The 22,159-nt window shown below is 40.8% G+C and overlaps 1 protein-coding gene across 10 annotated transcripts in view; it reads right to left on the bottom strand.

The window, feature by feature from the left end:
• Positions 1 to 22,159, bottom strand: part of CEP170 (centrosomal protein 170) — a 350,277-nt gene that overhangs the window by 74,918 nt on the left and 253,200 nt on the right. For all 10 annotated transcript variants that reach the window (XM_029593969.1, XM_029593972.1, XM_029593975.1 and 7 more), the window contains one exon: positions 4,558 to 4,725. In XM_029593969.1, the coding sequence (XP_029449829.1) occupies positions 4,558 to 4,725 (168 nt within the window). The remainder of the gene's footprint in view (positions 1 to 4,557; positions 4,726 to 22,159) is intronic.

Here is a 22,159-nt window from a genome sequence, read left to right as displayed (position 1 = left end):
GAAAAGCAGAAAAAAAACTGCTTTTCTGTACACCCTCCGACTTAATATCATAGCGATATTAAGTCGGAGGCTCCAAAAATAAAAAAAAAAATCAAAAATCTGCCTGCGGCCCGCGGGTTGGAAGACTGATGCTCAATTTTGCTGGTGTCCGTTTTCTGAACCTGTGGCTGTCAGCGTGTTTGAGAACTGACGCCAGTAAAATTGAGCGTCGGCTGTCAAACCCGCTGACAGCCGCCACTTCTGTCAAAAAGGAGGCGCCAGGGACGCACTAGTGTCCCTGGTGCCTCCTTTTACCACAGGCCCTCATTTGCATGCGGGCCGATACTGAATCGCGCGCCCAAGACACTGACCTGAGCGTGCATCGGGAGAGCGGGCGCTCGCCGGCTCTCCCGCGCTTCTTTCTGTATCGGCCTGTGTGTAAATTAAAGAGCAAAATGGTTCAGAGGTGGCAGTGGATAGTCAGAAGCATAGTATGGTGGTAACACTGTAATGACAGCAGAAAAAAGACCAAATAGTTCATCCAGTTTGCCCAGCAAGTTTCATAAGGTAGTAACTGCTGCTGCTCTGTGCAAGTTACCCCTATGTCTCTGTTTAGGGTAGTAAGTGATGCTCCGTGCTGCTCATTTAAAAGATCCATAGTCTCCTTGACATCGCCAAAGAAATTCCTGATAGTACATAGAATGTCCTTGAACTTTTCCTGCAAATTCTCATGGAGACCAGAAGCTTGCAACCATGTGAGTTTTTGTTCATTTACAGCCAAAGCAGAGGCTCAATGTCAAAATATCAAAGGCCAAGGATATTAGATATTTTTTTCACACTCCTCACATTCATCTAATAGTGAATAAAATTCACATTGATCCTCTTGAGGGTAGTGGTCGGTGAATTCCTGTATCCTTTTCCAGAATGTTGTGCAAATATTGCACTATGCAGATGAAGTGGAATGCTATGCAGGCCTAAAGCCTGCATAGCATTCCACTTATCTCTTTTGAGACTCACATTTTTTAGGTACTCTGGCATATGTCAGACTTTAGCTTTTTTCAGGGGGAATTTAAGACTGGTGTGGAAAATGAAACCAGTCAAATCCTTCATCTGCCTGTACATGGTTCTTGGTGTCAGTCTTCTTGACAACTGGGAGTACAAAGTGCGGGGTTTCTCACATCCTCCTGATTACATTCCTGCACAGTGGATGAATAGCCAATGCCACAAATTCTTTAGGGTTGCTATGGCAGAACCCATAAAGCCAAGTGGGATTGGATGGCGTGCATCTATTTGAAAACTAAAGTGTCTTAGAGATGTCATTATAAGCTAGCGTTTTAAATGCAATTTAAGAAAAAATATATGACTTTGAAACATTGACTGTTGGAATTCGAGATGGGTTGGTGGCAGTTAATGATTAAAATTCAAGCTATGGTAACCTGGATGATACGGAGTTTAGCCACATATGAAACTACCATCTTCCACCATAAAATGTTTTCTGACAGCCAATGAGTCATGTAAGAAAATATTTTTATTTTATTGACTATATCGTCAGCATTCGACACACTTAATCATGAATTATTACTCAGTTGTTTGGAAGCACTGGGTATTTGGTCTACAGTTCTTTCTTGATTTTTTTCATGTCTTGCTTAACAGCAGTACCAAGTGACAATTGGGGATGGCTTTTCTGCATTTTACCCCCTTACTAAGGGTTCCTCAGGGTTCTTCTCTTTCTCCAATCCTTTTCAATGTTTATCTGCCCCCCCCCCCCTTTGGTCAGTTCTGAATTGGCCATATCGTTCAAATTATATATGGATGATATCCAATTAGATAATTATGATCTCATTTCTCCCCATCCTTGCTAAAATGATCAAGTCTGCTGTTTTAAAACAATTGACACAATTTTTGGAAGATCATTCGCTATTAGGCCAACATCAATTCAGTTTCCGTAAAGCACACAACACTGAAAATTTACTTATTTTGTATTTGACACTTTTCACCGAGGACTTGACTATTCCATATTTGTGCTGCATTCGATACTTTAGACCACCAAATTTGGTTATCATGATTGAGAGACATTGGTATGGGCGGGACCGTCCTTCAATGGTTTTCTCTTATTTAGTTAATTGAGTCTAATTAAAATCAACTCTTCCACCTCATCTTGGCATCGAATACAGTTTAGTGTTCCAGAATGATCAGTCCTTTCTGCAGTTCTTTTCAACCTTTATCTTACTCCTTTGTGTCATATTCTTGGACAGCTTGGTGTGTCATTTAAGCTTTATGCTGATTACATCGTTTTCTTTTCTTTTGTGATCATCTTGGCATGATACAAATAATTTTTTTTCTCATTTTCTTACTAAGGTCCAGGACTGGCTCTCTCAACACAATCTTTCTCAATGTTAAAAAGACAGAAGTTCTTTCTCTTGGGCAGCCTGCTTCATATCCCAATCTTCCATCATTTATTAACAGTGGGTTAGATTTTTGCTTTTCTCAAAATGCTTGCAATCTTGGTGTTTTCATTGACCCACAACTTTCGATGAAACCCCCCATACAAGTCAGTGGTCAAAGCTCCCTTTTTCAAGCTAAAATTACTTCTTCATCTTAAGCCTCTGGCTGAACCTTCCAACGTTCAACTGTTTTACAAGCTCTATTATTACCAGGCCTTGACTCGTTTTGTGGACTTCCACAATCCACATTACATCCACTTCAAATCATACAGAATTCTGCTACACATTTACTCACCGGAATACAGATTCAGGATCATATAATCTTTACATTGCCTTCCTGTCCATTATATATACAATACAAAACCTACGTTAATCATTTATAACCTTCTCTATAATATCATCTCACTGTGGATACAATTGATTTAAGAATTCATACTCCTGTTCGTGCTTTGCATTCTTCTGGCCAATACCTCCCAGATATTCCTTCTCCAAAAGTTGCATATCTTACTGTAACCAGGGAATATTCTTTTTCCATCTATGGTCCCACACTATGGAACTTACTCCCCTTCTTACATGGAATTCTATCTAAAAGATTCTACAGTGCATTTTGTTTCCTGTAGAACTTTTATCCTGACTCTATGTCCTCTTTAACATATAGCACCACCCCTCCACCAGTTTGATTCATCCTATCATTGTGATATAATTTTTACTCTGATATCCCAGTATCCTAATGGTAAACTTCTTTCCACCAGATCTCTGAGATACAATTATATCTGCCTCTTCATTCAGTGCTATACACTAACTCTTCTAGTTTATTTTTTAGATTTACAGCATCTGTATACCGATATTTCAAAGTGTGTATATTGTTTGTATTAACAACCTGCTTATGAGTTGACAGGGGTAATTTTGAATCTGTTAGAGTCCATCAAGCTAGGGTGAGAGAACATTGTAGACATCTCATCTTTGTGAGACTTTCCTCACTCCAAATGACGTCAAATCTTCACAGAGGTGTACTTTGTTGTTTGTACGTCTCACTCTGCATGTTAAACTGGCCCCAAAACCACCAGCAAAACTTCACCTTGAGTTATTAGCTGGCCTTCCTATAATGATATAAATAGTTGAATACTATGAAGGCCTCCCCAGAGGCTCTTTCTCTCTCTACTCCACTCTCCCTCTCTCAAGCCCAGAAATGGAGGAAATGCAATTTACAAGCTTTATCGCAAATTGCGTTATGGCCGTTTTGGGCATATTGCACAGCTTAACGCCAGGAAAAAAGGTGTAGTTATTTCCAGTGTTAAAAACGTGCGATAGCATGCGTTATGCTATCACACATTGCAATATTGCCCCTCATTTTCATTAATCCCGCCCAAACCCCTCCCCAATCCCATCCTTTTTAAAAATGTGCATTCCTGCCATGTGGTAACATGATTATCATATGTGTTATGACATAAATGCAAGCGTTATGGCGTTATCAGGAGCGTTATCGCCATAACACATTTTGAAGAATGACCCTGTGAGTGTATTATAATAGAATAAATAATGTATTTCAACTTGTTTAGAGCACATTAACCTGAAATATCAAACCCCCTGTACAGTCTGTCAGTTCTTAAATATGATCCTGACTTTTATTTTCCAACTCTGCAAAATGAGATAGTCTCATCTTGCAGATCTTAATATCTCTTGGCAACAGGACATACCTTGAGAGAAATACTGCTAAATTCATCATGAAATATTATTATGGGATTTCAATTAATAGCATAAAACACTTCTCTAGCAGTTCTCTAAACCTATACGTTTTACAAAGACATTAAAACAAAAGACAGCCCTTTCAGGTTGAATCAAAGATTTTTTAGTTCAGTGAATGAAAATGTGGAAAGAAAAGAAGGTTAATGCGCTGCACAGATGCATGCAGTAATCTATTTTTTACTTATCTGGTACAATAGCTATATTTCATGAATTAAAGCACCAAAGAAAAACACACATAAGTATGTTAGCATCTATTAATACATGAGTGTGGGTCAACAAATAAGGTGAATTTAAACTGTTTTAAAGCTATACTTAAATTCATCTTATTGTATTGACTCCTTGTATAAGATTATAACTATACCTGAAAGAAACAGTGATCTATACTCACTTCGTCTCTGCTCCATGTTTTCCTTCTTGTAATTGTTAGTGGTTCAGGAGTATCCTTGGGCTTAATTCTTGAATCACTGGCTTTACTGTTTCCTTCTGGGGCTTTACCATGCACTAATGGAGGAATTTTTCTGAAGTTTAGGCTCTCATCAAATACACGATCAACCAACTAAATGAATAAAACCAACCAAAACTAAAATTAGTTCGCCCTAATGTTGAAACCTCATGGAAAGATATTAAAGGATTTCTATACTAGATGACATTTCTCTTTTGAAAAGTAATACTTTGTAGGGAACACAAATTTGGAGAACTTTAGTAGTCCTGGGAAATACCAGGAATGGGAAGTACAATTTGTTTTTAGCGAGCACTGAGTTATAGTGCAGTCCCTTTATTTTCCACACTTAGGGCCTTGAGCCTTAAACACTGATTTCACAAATACAAATGCATCATCGTTCTAAAGCAAACACTGAAAAGGCAAAACATATATTCTTTTTCCTATGCCTCCCAGTTGAAAAATGTTTCTGTGGGGATTATATCCACAGGATCTCTAACATAGTTCTGATTTGGTGAATAACAAATGGGTAAATAAAATTATTATACTATCAAAATAAATTTCACTATGAAAGGAAATCTTAATTAGGGGCTCTATTAGAAAAAAGTTGCTGCACAGTTATTCACAAGCAGCTCAATTGCCACTGTAAACCTCTTCAAAGGCAACTGGTAGGATGTATGCATGAAACTATGCTGTTATTCTGGTTTTCCATGAGGGTACCCATGCAACGTTACTGTACACTGATGATTAATTAAAACAGATGCTGGTATTCCAAATGATTTTCTAAACAATACAATCAATAGTGGTAAAATGTCCTTATATTAATGAAAAATAAAAAAAAAATATAAAATAAAAATATATAAACATTTATTTTAACAAGACTACTCATTGCTATTTCAATTCATCTGATACTGCATCAGATTAAATTAGCAACCACAGCATTTTTGTATTACAAAAAAGTAAAAAAAGGTCTTTAAGACATTTCTGCAGGTAAACAGCATTTTACCCACAGAAATCGTCAGCCTGAAACTTGCCCACCCTGGATACGGAGAAAAGGATGTATACCGTTCCATAAGGGGTGTACTTTTACCCACAGTATATCGGTGCATTAAGATGGAGGAGAAAACATAAGTACAATTTTGGATGGAAAATGCATCCGCAGAAAAAACAGGTACAAACTTCTGTGGGTGCTTTTTCCTAGACAAATTTCAAAATAAATGTTTGCGCATACTTTTTGTTGGAGAACGGGCATTATAGAGAATGGGTAAAATATACTCGCAGATATTACAGCAATCAGGACGTTTGAAAACTGCCCGCCTAAGGTCTTGGAATTATAAAATGTAAACAAATATTTACATTGAATGCAAAAAATTCCTTAGCAAAAATTAACTAAAAACAAAAAAGATTTCTCAAAATTATAACAAGACAACTTAACAAAATTTTGAAAACAGAATCTTAGGACTTCTATATGTCAGCTCATATACTGTATATTACATCACGCCGATGACATATTTTGTACATACTAACAAAATCATCTATAGAACAGTGGCCCAAGCTTAACATGAGTAGAGCATTTACGAGTATTTCACTAAATAGTAGCAGAAGAGTATTTAAAAATAATCTATTTGAAGACAATGTTGATTAAAATATGAATGCCTGTGAGCACTGTTAAGAAAGCACAATATGTCAAAGAATATGCAATGCAACATGCAGCAAATCAGACATGCTAAACATACACACATATGTACATACACATGCACACATATGCATACACAAATGTAATAATAGTAAAGCAAATTTGCTTACCGTAAATAGTGTTTTCTTAGATAGCAGGATGAATTAGCCATGACATGTGGGTAACATCACCTGGCAAAAGTGAATGGACTCATCTCTCCTAACTAGTAGAACTAATTCTACTGGGCATGCACAGGAATTCTCGCGTGGGAATGGCCTCTTGAGCCTCCTAAGTTGATAACTGAACTAATTCTAGTTAGGAAGTACTCTCTAGGAAGGTGGGCAGGTATTTAGCATGGCTACTTTATCTTGCTATCTATGGAAAACACTGTTGATAAACAGGCTTTTTCTGTTGATAAGCAGGCTGAGTTAGCCATGACATGTGGGGCATCCCAAGGCTAAGAGTTGCATCAAAGTGATAATGAGTAAACAACTAGGACCCCCCTCCCCTCCCACCGTGGAATGTAGACTACTGAGTGAACAGACTTCACCAAACTGCTTGTCCCTGTTATTCTGTCAGCTGATAAGGGATCATCCACACAGTAGTGGGATGTAAAAGAGTATACTGATCACCACATAGTAGCTTTGTTCTTGAGCTGCATATCTTGGAAACAAAAAATGGAAGAGGCCAAAGTTTTAACTCATTTTCATTAATCCCGCCCAAACCCCACCCTTTTTAAAAATGTGCATTCCCGCCATGTGGTAACACGATTATCATATGTGTTATGACATTAATGCAAGAGTTATGGCGTTATCAGGAGCGTTAACGCCATAACACATTTTGAAGAATGACCCTGTGAGTGTATTATAATAGAATAAATAATTTATTTCAACTTGTTTAGAGCATATTAACCTGAAATATCAAACCCCCAGTACATTCGTTCAGATGGTAGAAACTCCCCCCCACCTTCTGCAGTGAATGTATCCATTTGCCGAAAAATTCCCATTCTGGGTTGAAAGTTAATTTACCTTCTCAAAATACACCAGAACCCCCAGTTCTGTAGAAGATGAGCTGACTTTTGCAGGGAGATCAACACATTCTAAGGGTCTGTCTGTGATTAGTCAATCATTCAAGTACAGGAAGACTTGGACTCCTCATTGTTGAAAGCATGTTGTTACCATAGCCAGGTATTTGGTGATGAATCTCGGAGTGGTAAACTGGCTGAAGGGAGATACTCACTACTGATAATGAGAAGAATCCATCTGGGAGCAAAGGTAGCACCCGCGAGTGGTATGGATGGGAATGTGAACATATGCGTTTTCCAGATCTTAAATGCACACATGCATTCTCCCTTCTGGAAATAGCAAAAATCATGTTGAGGGAATACACTGTCAATCTTTCTTGGTGAAAAGCTTGTTGAGCTTTTCCAAATGGAGAAAGTGTCTCAATCATCTTGATGTCTTGGGGATGAGAAAGACAGAGCAGAATTGCTACCCATTATGAGCACTGAGATTGGCTCTATTGCTTGTTGCTGAATAAGATATCCCACTTTCAGATAGAGTTGTATTAAGTGGGATGGATCAAGACTGATAAATAAACAATCAGGAAGAGATGGTAGCTGATGATATGCAAAGAGTATCCAGATTCCATGATTCTGGAGACCCATTGGCTCTTGGTTACCTGATGCCACTTCTCCAAGAATGTCTAGGTTTTGTATCCCACTAGGTAGGGCAATCAGTGAACATTCGTAAGAATCAAGACTAGGCTCAGGTTATGGTTGGGCTTACTGTGCACCTTAGGGGAATCTGCTGCTATTGCTGAGCTGTCAGACGTGGTAGCCAGCTCCTAAAGAATATCTCTGAGAGTACAGTCTGTTGCAAAGAAGAGAGCTATTTGGGTCCTGTCGAGAAGGACTGGGCATTACAATCTGTTCTTTTATGTGAGCGCCTGGGTCCATGAGAATTTCTACAAAGAGGGGGTACTCCAGACAAGGCACATACGTCAAGCTTATATAAATGACGTCTCAAATGCTGCTGGTTCTTAAGCAGCCATATGTCAAGCTCCAATCAAGGTGTTCACAAATTGGAATCACCTGAGTCATGGACTGAGTGAAGGTAGTATCATATGCCTTTCCCTGTATTCAGAAGTGGTTGAGGACAATAATTGACTCTTTCAGTTGTTTGAAGATAAGGGTTATAAACCAAGTTATATCCAAGACAGCAGGAGAGTGGGAAATTGAATCAGAACTCCAACTACTCTAGTTCCCTAATCCATTGTCCTAACCAGAAGGTTGCCTCTTTGCCTTTGGAGCACAGAGCTCTGGAACTCATTACTCATTTAATTTTTCTGTTTTTGTTTTTATTACAAAGGAATAGAAGATCCTTCCGTGGTATGGCACTGGACTAAACTGATTCCTTAGCCCTTCTGAGAGCAGGCTGTAGCACAATATATTGGCCAAAGTCAGGGTATATTCAGATCCTCGCTTCCTGGAACTGGAAAACAGGTCAAGGTAGGTTTTCACAGTTATTTCCTTCTTTTGTAGGATGCCCTAGATCAGCATGGCTGCTGTCTCTACTGTTACACTCTGTATTTGTAGAAGAACATGAAGCTTTCTTGTAAGATTTGTAATGGTGATTCAGGAGAGCAGACAGATGGGGTCCTCATAGACCCCACTCCAAAACATTCGGTGAGACACTGGATGGAAAGGAGATCTCATTCCTGTCTGCTTCAACAAAGGTGGGTTAAACTAACATATGCCGCTGGAGATGGTTGGGACAGTGGAGGGGACTCCCTTTGGAAATATGATAGCTTGATGTGTTATTGGTTTTCAACAAGGATATAGTGAATTTGGCATGCAGAACAGTGGACCATAGTGGCCTGGAGACAGGCATTAAACAAGATATGCTTTCTTCTGAGGCTGAAACTGGGGCATCCTTGCATGACAGACCCAGTGGGCCAGATACAGGGCCAACAATCCACATCAGCTCAGTCTAGACCATGGATGGATTTTAGAACACACAGATCCCACGAAGCATATTTTGCTTTTAGTCCTTGACTGGGCTTATGTACCCGATGATACCTGACTTTGCTTGCAGTGCCAGAATCAGACTAAGCCTGCTGAGGAGGTTTTCCACTAAGGCCGATGTACGTTGGTGATGTCGCAAGCAATGTATTTGGGCAGCGGCGGAATCAGCCATGAGGGGACAGTGCTGTATCGGGCCCTGCAGCAACAATGCCACATTGGGCCATTGAGCCCCACACTAATGGTATTGCGACATGCCTTGGATTGGCAGGGGGTCTTGCATGGGTCCCTGTGTTGTTGGTGCCACATGAGGAGTTGTGTGTCGATGGCACCATGCATGGAATCATGTGTCGGCAGTGCCACATCTAGGTTGCACTTCACAACGGGCATTGAGTGGCAGTATGGTGCACTGCATCGGTAGCGCATCAGGTTTTGCATTTGGCAACACCATATCAAGCCATCAGGTGCAATATGCACTGGACCATCAGGGGCACTGTACATTAACTATGTTGCAGGAATTCGTCTTGTGCCGATAGCTGCCTTGATTTGATAAAGTGCCTGGTGTGTCCGCTGATGGCCCAGAATAGGCCCATCATATCAGAAAAGCTGTAGAAGAAGCCATGGACCAGCGTCACTATGCTTGGCTTTAGATTGGCCGGGGTGCCGTTGGATACAAGCTGAAAGCTACAATGGCTCCAGGATTTCTGGAGATGGGACTGATGGTGCTTTTTGGAACCTCAAAACACCTAGTGGGAACAAGGCTGGATGGCATATGGAGTCTTCTGCCTCAAAGCAGTGCACCCTGCTCAATCTGGATCTGACAGAAAGAGGTATGGAGTATTTGTTTCTTTTTATGGAAAACAGCACTTATAGAGCTGTGGGGGAACTCTCTCTTCTGAGGAGAAATTCTTCACTTTCTCTTCCTTTCTTCATTAAAAGCAGCACAAAGTAGTCAGGTTTGGCTGCTGAAGCAGTGAGGCAACTGAGAGAAGAAAGTAATGTTATAGAGAAAAACTTGTGAGAGAGGTATGTGTCCGCACTAGAGCTCAGATGACAAATGGCCCCACTTGAGTCACATGACAGGATAAATTCAGCAGTTCCTGTTGGTACTTTCTGATGGATAGTGCATTTCAAAGCAAAGACCCAATCATGATGTAACATTTCGGCCAGCTGCGGGAAGGCCCCATGACTTGCTGCACCTATTTCTCTGACACTGCCAAGGCTGCTGCAGCACCCCACCGGGATCTCTTCATGACAAGGATGTGATCATCACATGCCTGGTCTGTTGTGCCGTGCCTCCCCCTAAGAATGGCACCCTCTCTCCATTCTTCAAGGCCCCGTAGCAGGAAAATTCGGGCAGCCCTCCCTGACGACGTCAGTACAGCTGGGTATTTAAACCCCAGCCGTGCTCCTGCCCATTGCCTTAGCAACAGGTTGTCCTACTCTTGCAATGCATGTTGTTTCGCTGTCCTGTGCCTGCCTTGTCTTCATCCTTGCTTCGGTGTGCCCGGCCTTCCCTCTGTATTCTGCTTGTCTTGGTTCCCTGTCTTTGCCTTGTCTGTTCATCTCTGCCTGACTCCTGGATTTGACCCTGGCCTTGGACCCTGACTGTGCCTTAGACCAGTGGTTCTCAACCTTTTTTCGGCCGGTACACACCTGACAGATGGCTCTCACATGCGTGACACACTGAACATGTGACCGTCACGGGGTTATATGTAAACATACATTCTGCATCCACGGGAACCCCCTTGACCTCCAATAATGGATGCAGAGCAAAACTAAGGTATTACCAATAGAACTCACGATGCAAAAAAAAGAGATTCTGGTTCTGATGACATCTCAGTAAAAGCAAAGCAAACTCCCTTTACTACCAGGCACAATAGCCCTCCTTATGAAAAGGCAATAATTTACCACTAATGCATATCCTATTGAGAAAACACAACAAATAAGATTGATACAATTGCCTACATGCTAGTAAAATACCTCACCTCGGTCACATACACAGAACCGACCTTCACCAAGTACAGAAAGACCACACATTATAAATATGGAGACAAACTGGAATGGAAAATCAAAAAAAGTCACTCTGCATGCAGTGCAAACCTGGAGAAATGGAAAGAAAAATATAGCACCTAACACAGTCCCAGGATCTGCAATAATGCACAGAAATTAGTCTGCACAAAGTTACACTTGCATTATGGAACAGTCTGCACAAAGTTACACTTGCATTATGGAACACATAACAACACTATCTATGAAAAGGCAACACTACAAATATTAAATCAGGTCCTAAACACTAATACACCGCCTATTAGGAAAACAGAACAAGCCAAGCTGCTATAGATCCCCACACAGAAATAATTGTAAAACTATATTAATAAATGTTTCAAAACAGCTGATGAACAGAATAAGGTCAAACAATTAAAACTCATAAAAATTATTAAAAATTGTTCAAATATCAATAAAATATTTCAAAACAGCAGACACATCACATAATACTCAATAATTAAAATGGCAGTCAATCAAGAAAAATAAACTTAAAATGCCACCTTCACTTACCCTCTCCAGCAATTCTCCTATTCCTTTCCCTTGAAAGCACATACCAGGAGCAGCAGCGGCTGCTGAAGCTCTCTGTCTTCACGGTTCTCTTCTTTAGGGCCCACAAGTCACTCACTCACACACACACCCCAATTAAACCCTATGACTAGTCTCTGTCTCACACACAGACACCAGTCACCTCCCTGCCTAGTCTCATCTCTCTCTGTCTCTCACACACACTCTAGTCACCTCCCTGCCCAATCTCTCTTTCAACACCCCCAGTAACCTCCCTCCCAGTCTCTCTCTCAACACACCCAGTTACCTCCCTTCCCAGTCTCTCTCTCTCACACACACCCCAGTCACCTCCCTGCCCAGTCTCTCTCTCTCATACACACCCCAGTCACCTCCCTGCCCAGGCTCTCTCTCTCTCTCACACATCCCAGTCACCTCTCTGCCCAGTCTGTCTCTCACACACACCCCAGTCACCTCCCTGCCCAGTCTCTGTCTCTCTCACATACCTGTCACCTCCCTGCCCAGTCTCTGTCTCTCACACACACTTTGCTTAGAGCCCCTGTGCTGTGTTCCCCTTTAATTTCGCAGTGGCAGATTTCCCAGGGCTGCCGCTGCCTTCTCAACCGCACTGCAGCAGCAAACATTAATTTTAGAAAAATATGCCACAGCACTCCAGCCTTTCTTCTGGCTGTTGGGATATCCCTAGGCTCCCGCGGCCCCCCCATCTGCCTGCTTTTACGGCCGCTGGGAGCTCCAATTGCCTTATCTGTAATCAGCATGGCTGAGCGCCACTTTTACTTTAATCGCGGCTTTGCCAGGCTCACTGTTGCGTCAGGGAGGGAATCCCCAGAGCAACCAGCCTCTTCATGCTTGCGACTCATTGCCGCTTTGGGGAATCCCTACTCTATCGTGGTTCTCTGCCGCTTTGGAAGCGGGAAATCCTGGCATGGCTGGCCTCTTTTCTTTGTGGCTCGCCGCTGTGTTTAATTTTAGCACTTACACGTGGCGGTCACAGGATCTGGTTTCTTCGCCGCCACAGGCCTGGACACTGCCACTCCTCCCAGCCCCACTCAAACCACCCCACCCCCGGGCTGTGAGATGCCCCCCTTCTTCCTGCCCCACTGGCCAATCAGTGGCTTCCTCCTCCCACTGGCAGGAAAAGGGAGGAGGCTTCCAATTGGCCCGCAGGGGTAGGAAGAACAGAGGAGGCTTCCGACTGGCCCACGGGGGCAGGAAGAAGGAAGGAGGTTTCCCATTGGCCCGTGGGAGCAGGAAAAAGGTAAAGGGAAGTATAACTGGGGCTTTGGGACACCAGAAGCCGCGACACACCAGCTGGTGCTTGGCGACATATTAGTGTGTTGCGACACGCTGGTTGAGAACCACTGCCTCAGAGAGCCGCCTGCCCTGACCACAGCTTGGACCATGACAATGCTTGATCTCCACCTGTCCCGACCTTGGCCTGGACCTTGACAAAATTTCTCACTGCCTACCCTAACCTCTGCCCACTGCTTGACTCTGTCCGACCACTCCTTACAGGTCGCTCGTCTAAGCCCTAACGGCCCCTTGAACCCAAGGGCTCAAACTGTGGGGAATGGGGATGATATAGGTGAAGCCCTAGAACCAGTACCAGAAAGATTAAGTCTACCTACTGTTGGCATGGACCTACTACATTCGCCTTCTAGGTTGCATCAAATACGCCACAGCCCAAGGGCTCACGTCTGTGACACATGAGCACCAAGGAGCTTTCAAAAGAATTCCAGGACAACATTGTGGAAATGGGTATAAAAAACCTTCAAAGTCTTTAAATGGCAACATTAAAAGAGCTGCAGGCTTCTATTCCCAAGACTGAACAAAGTGTTCATGTAACAACAGTTTCCCAAACCCTCCAGACTCTGATCTGTTGGTAGGTTGGCAAAAAAGGAAGCCATTACTTAAGAAAGCCCACCTTGAGTCTCATTTGACGTAACAAAGGAACTCTCAGGGGATACTGTAGACATATGGCAAAATGTTCGACAAAATTAAAATAGAACTTTTTGGCTTGAATAAAAATTGTTATTTGGCACAAACCCAATGCAGCACATCACTCAGACAACATCATCCCTACTGTGAAGCTGGTGGAGGCTGCATTATATTATAGGGATATTACTCATCAACAGAGAGTGGCACACTTGGTAGGATGGAAGGAGAATGAATGGAGAAAAGTACAGATGAGTGGGTACTTCAGCCTACAGGAGGACAGAAGCTCACAGGAGGCTTTCATCAGCTGTGTTAAAACTATGTTAAGGTCCCACGACAGAGCGAAAGACTTCAAATGAAGTAATCTCAGAATGAATCTTAAGACTAAGAGTTATGCAAAAATCAATCCTCTTATATTATGGTATAATTTAGCAACATTGCACCTAAATTACACTACAATTATTTGAGCAGTTTCCACCAATATTCAAAGTGGACTTAGGCACTTAAATTAGTTTAGAAAATTATCACATCAAATTAGAATTTTCAAAAGAATGTGCCTAAGTGCAAACCCCTCCCCAATTCTGCCCCCAGGAATGTATCCACTTAGTCAGGGTAAACTTACATGCATTTAACTAACTTAATATCCTACCCTTTTCACAATAAAGCAGCTTACAAAGTAAATTGTAAAAACACAATCAATCAATCATAATCAAAATAATTCCCAGCCTACCCCACCCCACCATACCATTCCCATAACAAGTCATACAATAAACCTCAGATTAAATACACTATCAAACCCACCAGCAGCAGCAACTCCATCCTTTCTACAAATACTAATCCTAGTATCTATAACAGCCCAGCAGCAAGAATATAAAACCTCATCCCCCAGCCCCTCTAACATCTCTATTTATTTATTTTATTTCTATATCATTTTGTAGTAGTAATCATGACAGTTCACAGAATTAACATTCATAGATTTAAAAAAATATATATATAATATACATAAACATAAAATCAAGATATCAATTAACTTTGTATCTTCCATCAATCAATCATTACCCCCTTTCAAATTATTCTCTTTACTTTTCACCTTGCATCTGCTCCATCTCAAATGCTATGTTAAATAGCCACATTTTCAAACCCTTCTTGAAGCTTTTCAAATCTTTTTGAGTTCTTAGTTCTTCTGGCAGGGAGTTCCACAACCTCAGTCCCGCAATTGAAAGGGCTTGATCTCTTACCTCTGATAAATGGGCACTTTGGATTTGGTGGTACTGTTAGCAGGCCCTTATTGGCTGATCTTAAATTTCTTTGAGGGGTGTGAAAGTGTAATTCTGCTCCAGTCAGTCTGAGTCTGTTATTTATTATTTTATGAATAGTATTTACGACCTTATACTGTATTCAATATTTTATTGGAAGCCAGCATAACAATCTCAAAATTTGTTTAATATGTTCACACTTTTTCTCCCCCCATCAAGACTATTGCGGCAGCATTTTGTAAAAGCCGCAAAGGTCTTAAAGTTGAAGCTGGCAAACCCAATAACAAGGCATCTCTATATTTAAATGCTTGGCTATATCCCCCTACCTTCCAACAACATCCATCCAACACCACAAACAAAAAACATCCATCCAGTATTGTCTAATCAGGATTATAACTCATCTTTTGATACATATATACGAGGATTTGACTCTAATTCTGATTACCTTTTGATCATGTTGGATATATCAGCAGCGTTTGATACGCTTGATCATGAGATTCTTTTAGCCAGACTTCAAGCAATTGGTATACAAGCTACAGTATTGAATTGGTTTACTAGTTATCTTGCCAATCGTCAATGCCAAATAAATTTTAAAGGCAAATGTTCGACAATTTATATGCAAAATACTGGGGTTCCACAGGGTTCTTCCCTGTCACCGGTATTGTTCAATGTTTATCTTCTTCCACTGTGTCATATTCTAGCTGCATTGGATGTTCATTTTAAGATCTATGCGGATGACATCCAAATCTATGTCCCCTATAAATCTTCTTGGGCCGAGACAATTTCACTTTGTAACCTTTATGTCAAAACAATTGAACAATGGCTAAGTCATAGCCGACTTAAACTTAACACAAAAAAAAAGGAACTTCTTTTCCTGAGTGTATTAGAGGACTCCTCGACTGGCCCTCCTTCATTGGTCACACTGGGTAATGAGGCAATTAAAGTTAAGAAAGTCGCCCGTAATCTGGGTATTCAAATGGACACAAATCTATCTTTATCACATCATGTCTCAAATCTGGTAAAAAATTCATTTTTCAAGCTGCACACCTTAAAAAGACTAAAACCCTTACTTTTTAAAAACAATTTTCAAACTGTGCTTCAGTCTCTTCTGTTTTCTGGTTTAGACTATTGTAACAGTTTGTTCTTGGGTCTTCCAGATTCTGCGATCAAACCATTGCAGCAAATACAGAACTCAGCGGCCCGTCTTTTAGTAGGATTACCTCTGAGACATCACATTTCTCCTATTCTGTATAAGCTCCATTGGCTCCCGATTAAATTCCGAGTAAAATATAAGGTTCTTTCTATAATTCATTCATTAATTTATGATCAAGATTCAACATGGCTTTGTACATCTTTACGATTGTACAAACCGATGAGACATCTTAGATCATTATCGCAATATTTGCTTGATGTCCCCACAGTCAGATTAGCAAGACTTAATATGACTAGGGAAAGGGCCTTTTCAGTGGCAGGGCCGCTGTTGTGGAATTCTCTCCCTAACACCTTAAGGCAAATCTCCAGTCATAATGAATTTAAGAAGGCTGTAAAAACTTATCTATTTAAGATTGCATATGGTCATCTTGAAAATTGAATATCCCACCTTTACAAGCCATGTACTCTGCAGTTATTGACTGTTTGATTATACACTTATTAGGAACCTGGATTGTATAAGTTAAAGTTTTAGGTTCACTTATTTCCTTTCTCTCTTTATCTGTTTTTGTAAAAAATTAGTATATTTATTTTATGAGTAGGGATTATGATGGTTTATTGTATTTTTTCTTTCTGTGCTTCTCTTTAACTTTTTGCTGATTAGATTGATTTTATTTTTTAATTTTTATTTTATTTTATTTAAATTATCTTTTGGTTAATTTGATCTATATAATTGATACTTGTAAACCGATCTATATAATTGATACTTGTAAACCGCCTTGATCAAACTAGTTTGAAAAGACGGTATAGAAATATTTTTAAATAAATAAATAAGATCAGAACTAAGTCCCTAGCCAAATGTGGCTTCACAAGTCATGTTTAGAACTTTAAGGTAGTTGATTTCAATGGGTGCCTACTAGGACAAACTATTTCAAAGAGTAGGGGCAGTGTAACTAAAAGCTCTGCTACAGGTAGAAGTCAAATGAGAAACATTCAAAAAAGGGCTAGACAAAAAGCCTGCCTTGAGATCATAACATCTGCCTTGGCTCATAGAAAGACAGGCAATCACAAGGTATTTTGGAATACCAGTCCATATGCATCTAAAGACAAGCATTAAGAACCGGAACTCCACTGCAAGCAAGTACAGCTGCAGAAAAGTAGGTGGTAATATGGGCACATCTCCTTTTGCCCAATAATGACTTTGCAGTAGTATTTTGAAGGAACTGGGGCAACTTTAAATAGGTGGACATAATGCCTTGATACAGAGCATTACAATAAATGGGATGTGATAAGTGCATGGATGACCAAAGCAAGATTTTTTTCTATCAAGGAAGGGATGAAGGTGATGGAGAGGGGTGGCTGGGGGCTTGGGTGAAACCATATAATTTAATTATTCTTCATCTTTCTTCTGTGTCAATATGAGCCCTGAAGCACAATAAGCCTTGGCTTAATGCCTTTGTACAGGCATGGAGATAGTGGTGCTTCAGGGAGGGACAGCTGATTCATTTTTCCCCCTTCTTGTCTTTTACTGGCAATAAGGAATTCCCGGTGGGATTAGGGTCATCAGTTTTTCAGCACGAAAAGGGCTATATTGCAAAGGGCAATCAGTGGACTTGGATGAAAAATGCATGTACTCGTTTGCTCAACTGCAGGAGCAATGGGAGTTTCCTAAAAATCATTTTTTTGCTTGTTTACAGATTAGGAATTATGCTAGGTCAATAATGCAGGGATCACTGGAAAATATTACTTTTTCAGATCATGAAGACTCTTTTTTTGATATTACCCCAAAATTTAACAAAATCCGTATTTGGGTGAACTTATTAAATAATCAAAAAGATTTAGCTCATTTGAGACAATCGACACAAAAATGGAATGTTAATCTGGGAGAGAATATTGGGGAAGAAATTATGGCTAGGGCTTTTTCTGGGGTCTACAAGTACTTATACCCAGCAAATTTACAAGAGTAACAATTTAAAATGTTGCATCGTATCTATTTAACGAGGGAGAGAGGGGTGACGATACAATTATGGGAGTTGGATCTATGTCTTAAATGTAAACATATGAAGGGGGATTTTTGCCATATGTTCACGGAATGTCCCCAATTACAGGGATTCTTGGATAACGTAAAGGTTTTCATTGAGAAAGTGTTGGAATGGAAAGCTTTTTTTATCTACATATATTTGAGACAGAAACTCAACTACCGAGGTGCAGTAAGTGTAACACATTTTTAGCCACAGCATTAGGGTTTGCAAAACAAGAAGTATTGGTTTGCTGGAATAATGATTCGCCAGCTATCAAAAAATAGAAGAATGCTTTGGAGTGTAATGCTCTCTTAGAAGAGGAAAAAAAGAAGGAAATGAGGGGGAAGAAAGTTTCACAACAGTGGGAAGGTTAAGAACATAAGAAACTGCCATGCTGGGTCAGACCAAGGATCTATCAAGCCCAGCATCCTGTTTCCAACAGAGGCCAAACCAGGTCACAAGAACCTGGCAATCACCCAAACACCAAGAAGATCCCATGCTACTGATGCAATTAATAGCAGTGGCTATTCCCTAAGTAAACTTGATTAATAGTTAATGGATTTCTCCTACAAGAAGCTTATCCAAACCATTTTGAACCCAGCTACACTAACCACGTCCTCTGGCAACAAATTCCAGAGCTTAATTGTGCGTTGAGTGAAAAATAATTTTCTCCGATTAGTCTTAAAATGTGCTACTTGCTAATTTCATGGAATGCCCACTGGTCCTTTTATTATCTGAAAGGTTATTTTGCATTATGGGAGAAAGTTTTGAAATTGCTATCTGAATAGCCTTGGAAGGATTTGTCTGTAAAGAATTGTGGGTTGCTTTGCCTTATCAGCGGCAAGCAGACTGATGGACGGGGCTTGGTTTGTATGTGTGGAGATGTGTTTACTTGTGGTACAAGTGTGTGTATGGCTGGGGGTATATAAAGGAAATAGAAGATGGGAAATTAATTTTTTTTCTGATCGTATAATCTGTTATCTCATATTGCTTATGTGTTTATGTCATGTTTCCTACCTTTAATACAAAGAATTATTAAAAAAAAAAAAAAAAAAAAGGGAAGGGATGAAGGTGGCTGGTGTGATGCAAGCTCCTGAATGAGCTCTGAAACACAAGTGATGTATGGCTATACTTAGACAAATAATAGTCATGTTTTACTCCTAAACTTCTAACTACTTCTTTAGGGGATAAACTAATCCCTGATAACACAGGAAATTGATAAATGTCTCCCTTGTCCACTGGTCCAGAGAGCTTCAGATTTAAATGGGTTCAATTTCAGCTACTTCATTCAAAAATACATTCAGTCTGGTCATCATTGAGAGCTGATCTATCCAACATAAGTGGCTATCTGGATATCATCCATGAAAACTTCAAAGACAGAGGGGATAAATACATATTTCATGGCAAAGGAGCCAATACTAAGCCCTGTGGAACCCCACAGAATAAAGTAATATAAGAGGAAAAGTGTGCAGACCACAGCACCCACTGTGTGTGGTTAGACAAGAAAGATGTAAAACTAGTCCCACACAATGTCTGAAAGCCCTACATCTCTCAAATATTGGAGAAAAAAGCCCTGATCAATTAATTCAAAAGCGGCTGATAAGTCCAGGAAAATAAGAAGGGAATCCATCCCCCATATCTGCCTGTAAGGCAGATATGGGGGATGGATTCCGTGGGGGATGCCTATACGTGGGGGATGCCTATACGTGAAATATATATGTTGATCCTCTCCCATTTTCTCACTGCCTTCTCTACCCTTCTCCCCCTGTCTAGACACCATCTCTAATTCTCCTACCTCTGTTCCCACTGTAAATACCTCTCTTTACAATTGCTATTAACTACTTTTGAAATGCTTTCTCCCCCCTCTTACTACATCTAATGTAGAACTACATCTCCTCTTAACCCTTTTCCCTTACCTCAGCCCCAATTTACTAGAATCCCGTTGCTACATCTCCTCCTAACCCTTTTCCCTTACCTCAGCCCCAATTTACTAGAATCCCTTTGCTCCCTAGTTCTGTTTAACTTACCTCAACTAATATACCCCCAAAGTATAGTTCTGTGTTTTTTAATAGATTCTACTTTTATTATATTTAAATATTTATATACATACTTTCGTTTAATATATAACTTGTTAAATATATAATCTGTTAAATGTACAATCTGTTAAATGTATAACGCTCCGGCGTAAGTTAAATCTGTTAAATCTGTTAAATCTGTTAAATGTATAACGCTCCGGCGTAAGTTCCTGTTCATTGTACACCGACGTGATATCTTTGATGAGCGGCGGTATATAAAAAATTATAAATAAATAAATAAATAAATTTATCAAGAAGTACCACAAGGGCCGTTACCATACAATGCCCGCAGCAGAAACCAGATTGGTAAGGAGGGAAGTCATGATGTTCATTTTCAAAAGGCAGACATATGCACATAGGTTTATCTGCATGTTGGTCAGACAATTTTGTAAAAGACCATTTCTGAATATAATACACTGTTTTACCTACAGAAGTCCCTTTGAAAATCACCCTCTATCCTCTCTTTCTGGTAGAGAGGTTGGATTTGCACTGCTACTGACTTTTGGGGTACTTGAAGAAGCTGATAAATGTGCTCTGGTCATTTTGATTTGAATGGGAAAAGACATGGCCATAGTTTGAACAAAATCTGAGACCTACGTTTTGCCTGTGCAGGAGAGGTTCCTCTTTTGAATATATCTTCTCTGCTTCAAAAAGAGACACCTATGAATGCTCAGAGAATTTCTATATAATTGGAGATGACTTATGAGGATGCACCAATGCTAGAGTCGATTGACTTTTAGCACAGAGAAACATCTCTCAGGACATCAGAGCCAGCTGTTGATGAAGTTCTTTAAAAACTTCCTTTCTGGAGACCATTTAGCTATGTCTCAGTGCCACCATTAAATGCTGACACTTAAAGCTGGTCTGAAAACATTTGGCTGTATCAATAAGGCAGCAGTGGGCATACTACTTGACACTCCAGGTAGATGTGAACCAGTTGATGTATGCTGTCTGATATTTTTCATATTGGGCCAGATTTTCAAAGGGATACGCGCGTACCCCCCGAAAACCTGGCCCAAACTCCCCCTGCGCGCTCTGAGCCTATGTTGAAGGCTCGGCGGCGCGAGCAAGCCCTGGGACACGCGTAAGTCCCGGGGCTTTCCTGGGGGGGGGCGTGTTGGGGGCGGCGTGTTGCGGCTGGCACCCCAGGGGCTTTCCTGGGGCGGTGTGTCTCGGCTGGTGCATCGTCGGGGGCGTTCCGGGGGACATGTTGCGGCCGGCGCATCATCGAGCAGGCATAACTTGTACAACAAAGGTGGGGGGAGGCCGAAGGAAAGTTCCTTCCGAGGCCGCTCCGATTTCGGAGCGGCCTCGGAGTGAACGGAGGCAGGCTGCACGGCTTGACGCATGCAGGCTGCTGATTTTGGGCAGCCTTGCATGCGCCAATCCCGGATTTTAATGGCGGTGCGTATCTATTGAAATCCCGCGTACTCTTGTTCGCACCTGGTGCGCAAACAAAAGTACGCGTGTGCGCAAATTTCTAAAATCTACCCCATAATGAGCAACTGTCTCTGCTATTTGCCTCCAAAGTTCCTCCTTGAAGACTGCAGAACCGAACAGCTGATAAAACTCAGTATTCAACATTTCTCAAAGCGAAACAAATGCTTAAAACAGGACATATGAAAACTGACATGGTAAAATGTACCAGATGTGAGGTAGAACTTTACGCTATGCATAACCACTTTGATGGTGAGAGAACAGACTCAAGTATCTCCTTGTTCTCAGAGCCATGTGAGATATTTGCACTGATGGACCACCTCCTTTGATGAGCTCTCACATCATTCTTTCTCATCTCCATGCTTGAGCATTCAGAACCCAATACTCAGCACTAGCTGAAAGAATGAGAT

Source organism: Rhinatrema bivittatum, chromosome 3 (genome assembly GCF_901001135.1).
Source record: "Rhinatrema bivittatum chromosome 3, aRhiBiv1.1, whole genome shotgun sequence".
NCBI lineage: Eukaryota > Metazoa > Chordata > Amphibia > Gymnophiona > Rhinatrematidae > Rhinatrema > Rhinatrema bivittatum.
Note: the sequence above shows the minus strand (reverse complement) of the source record. Positions and strands in the feature narration are given on the sequence as shown.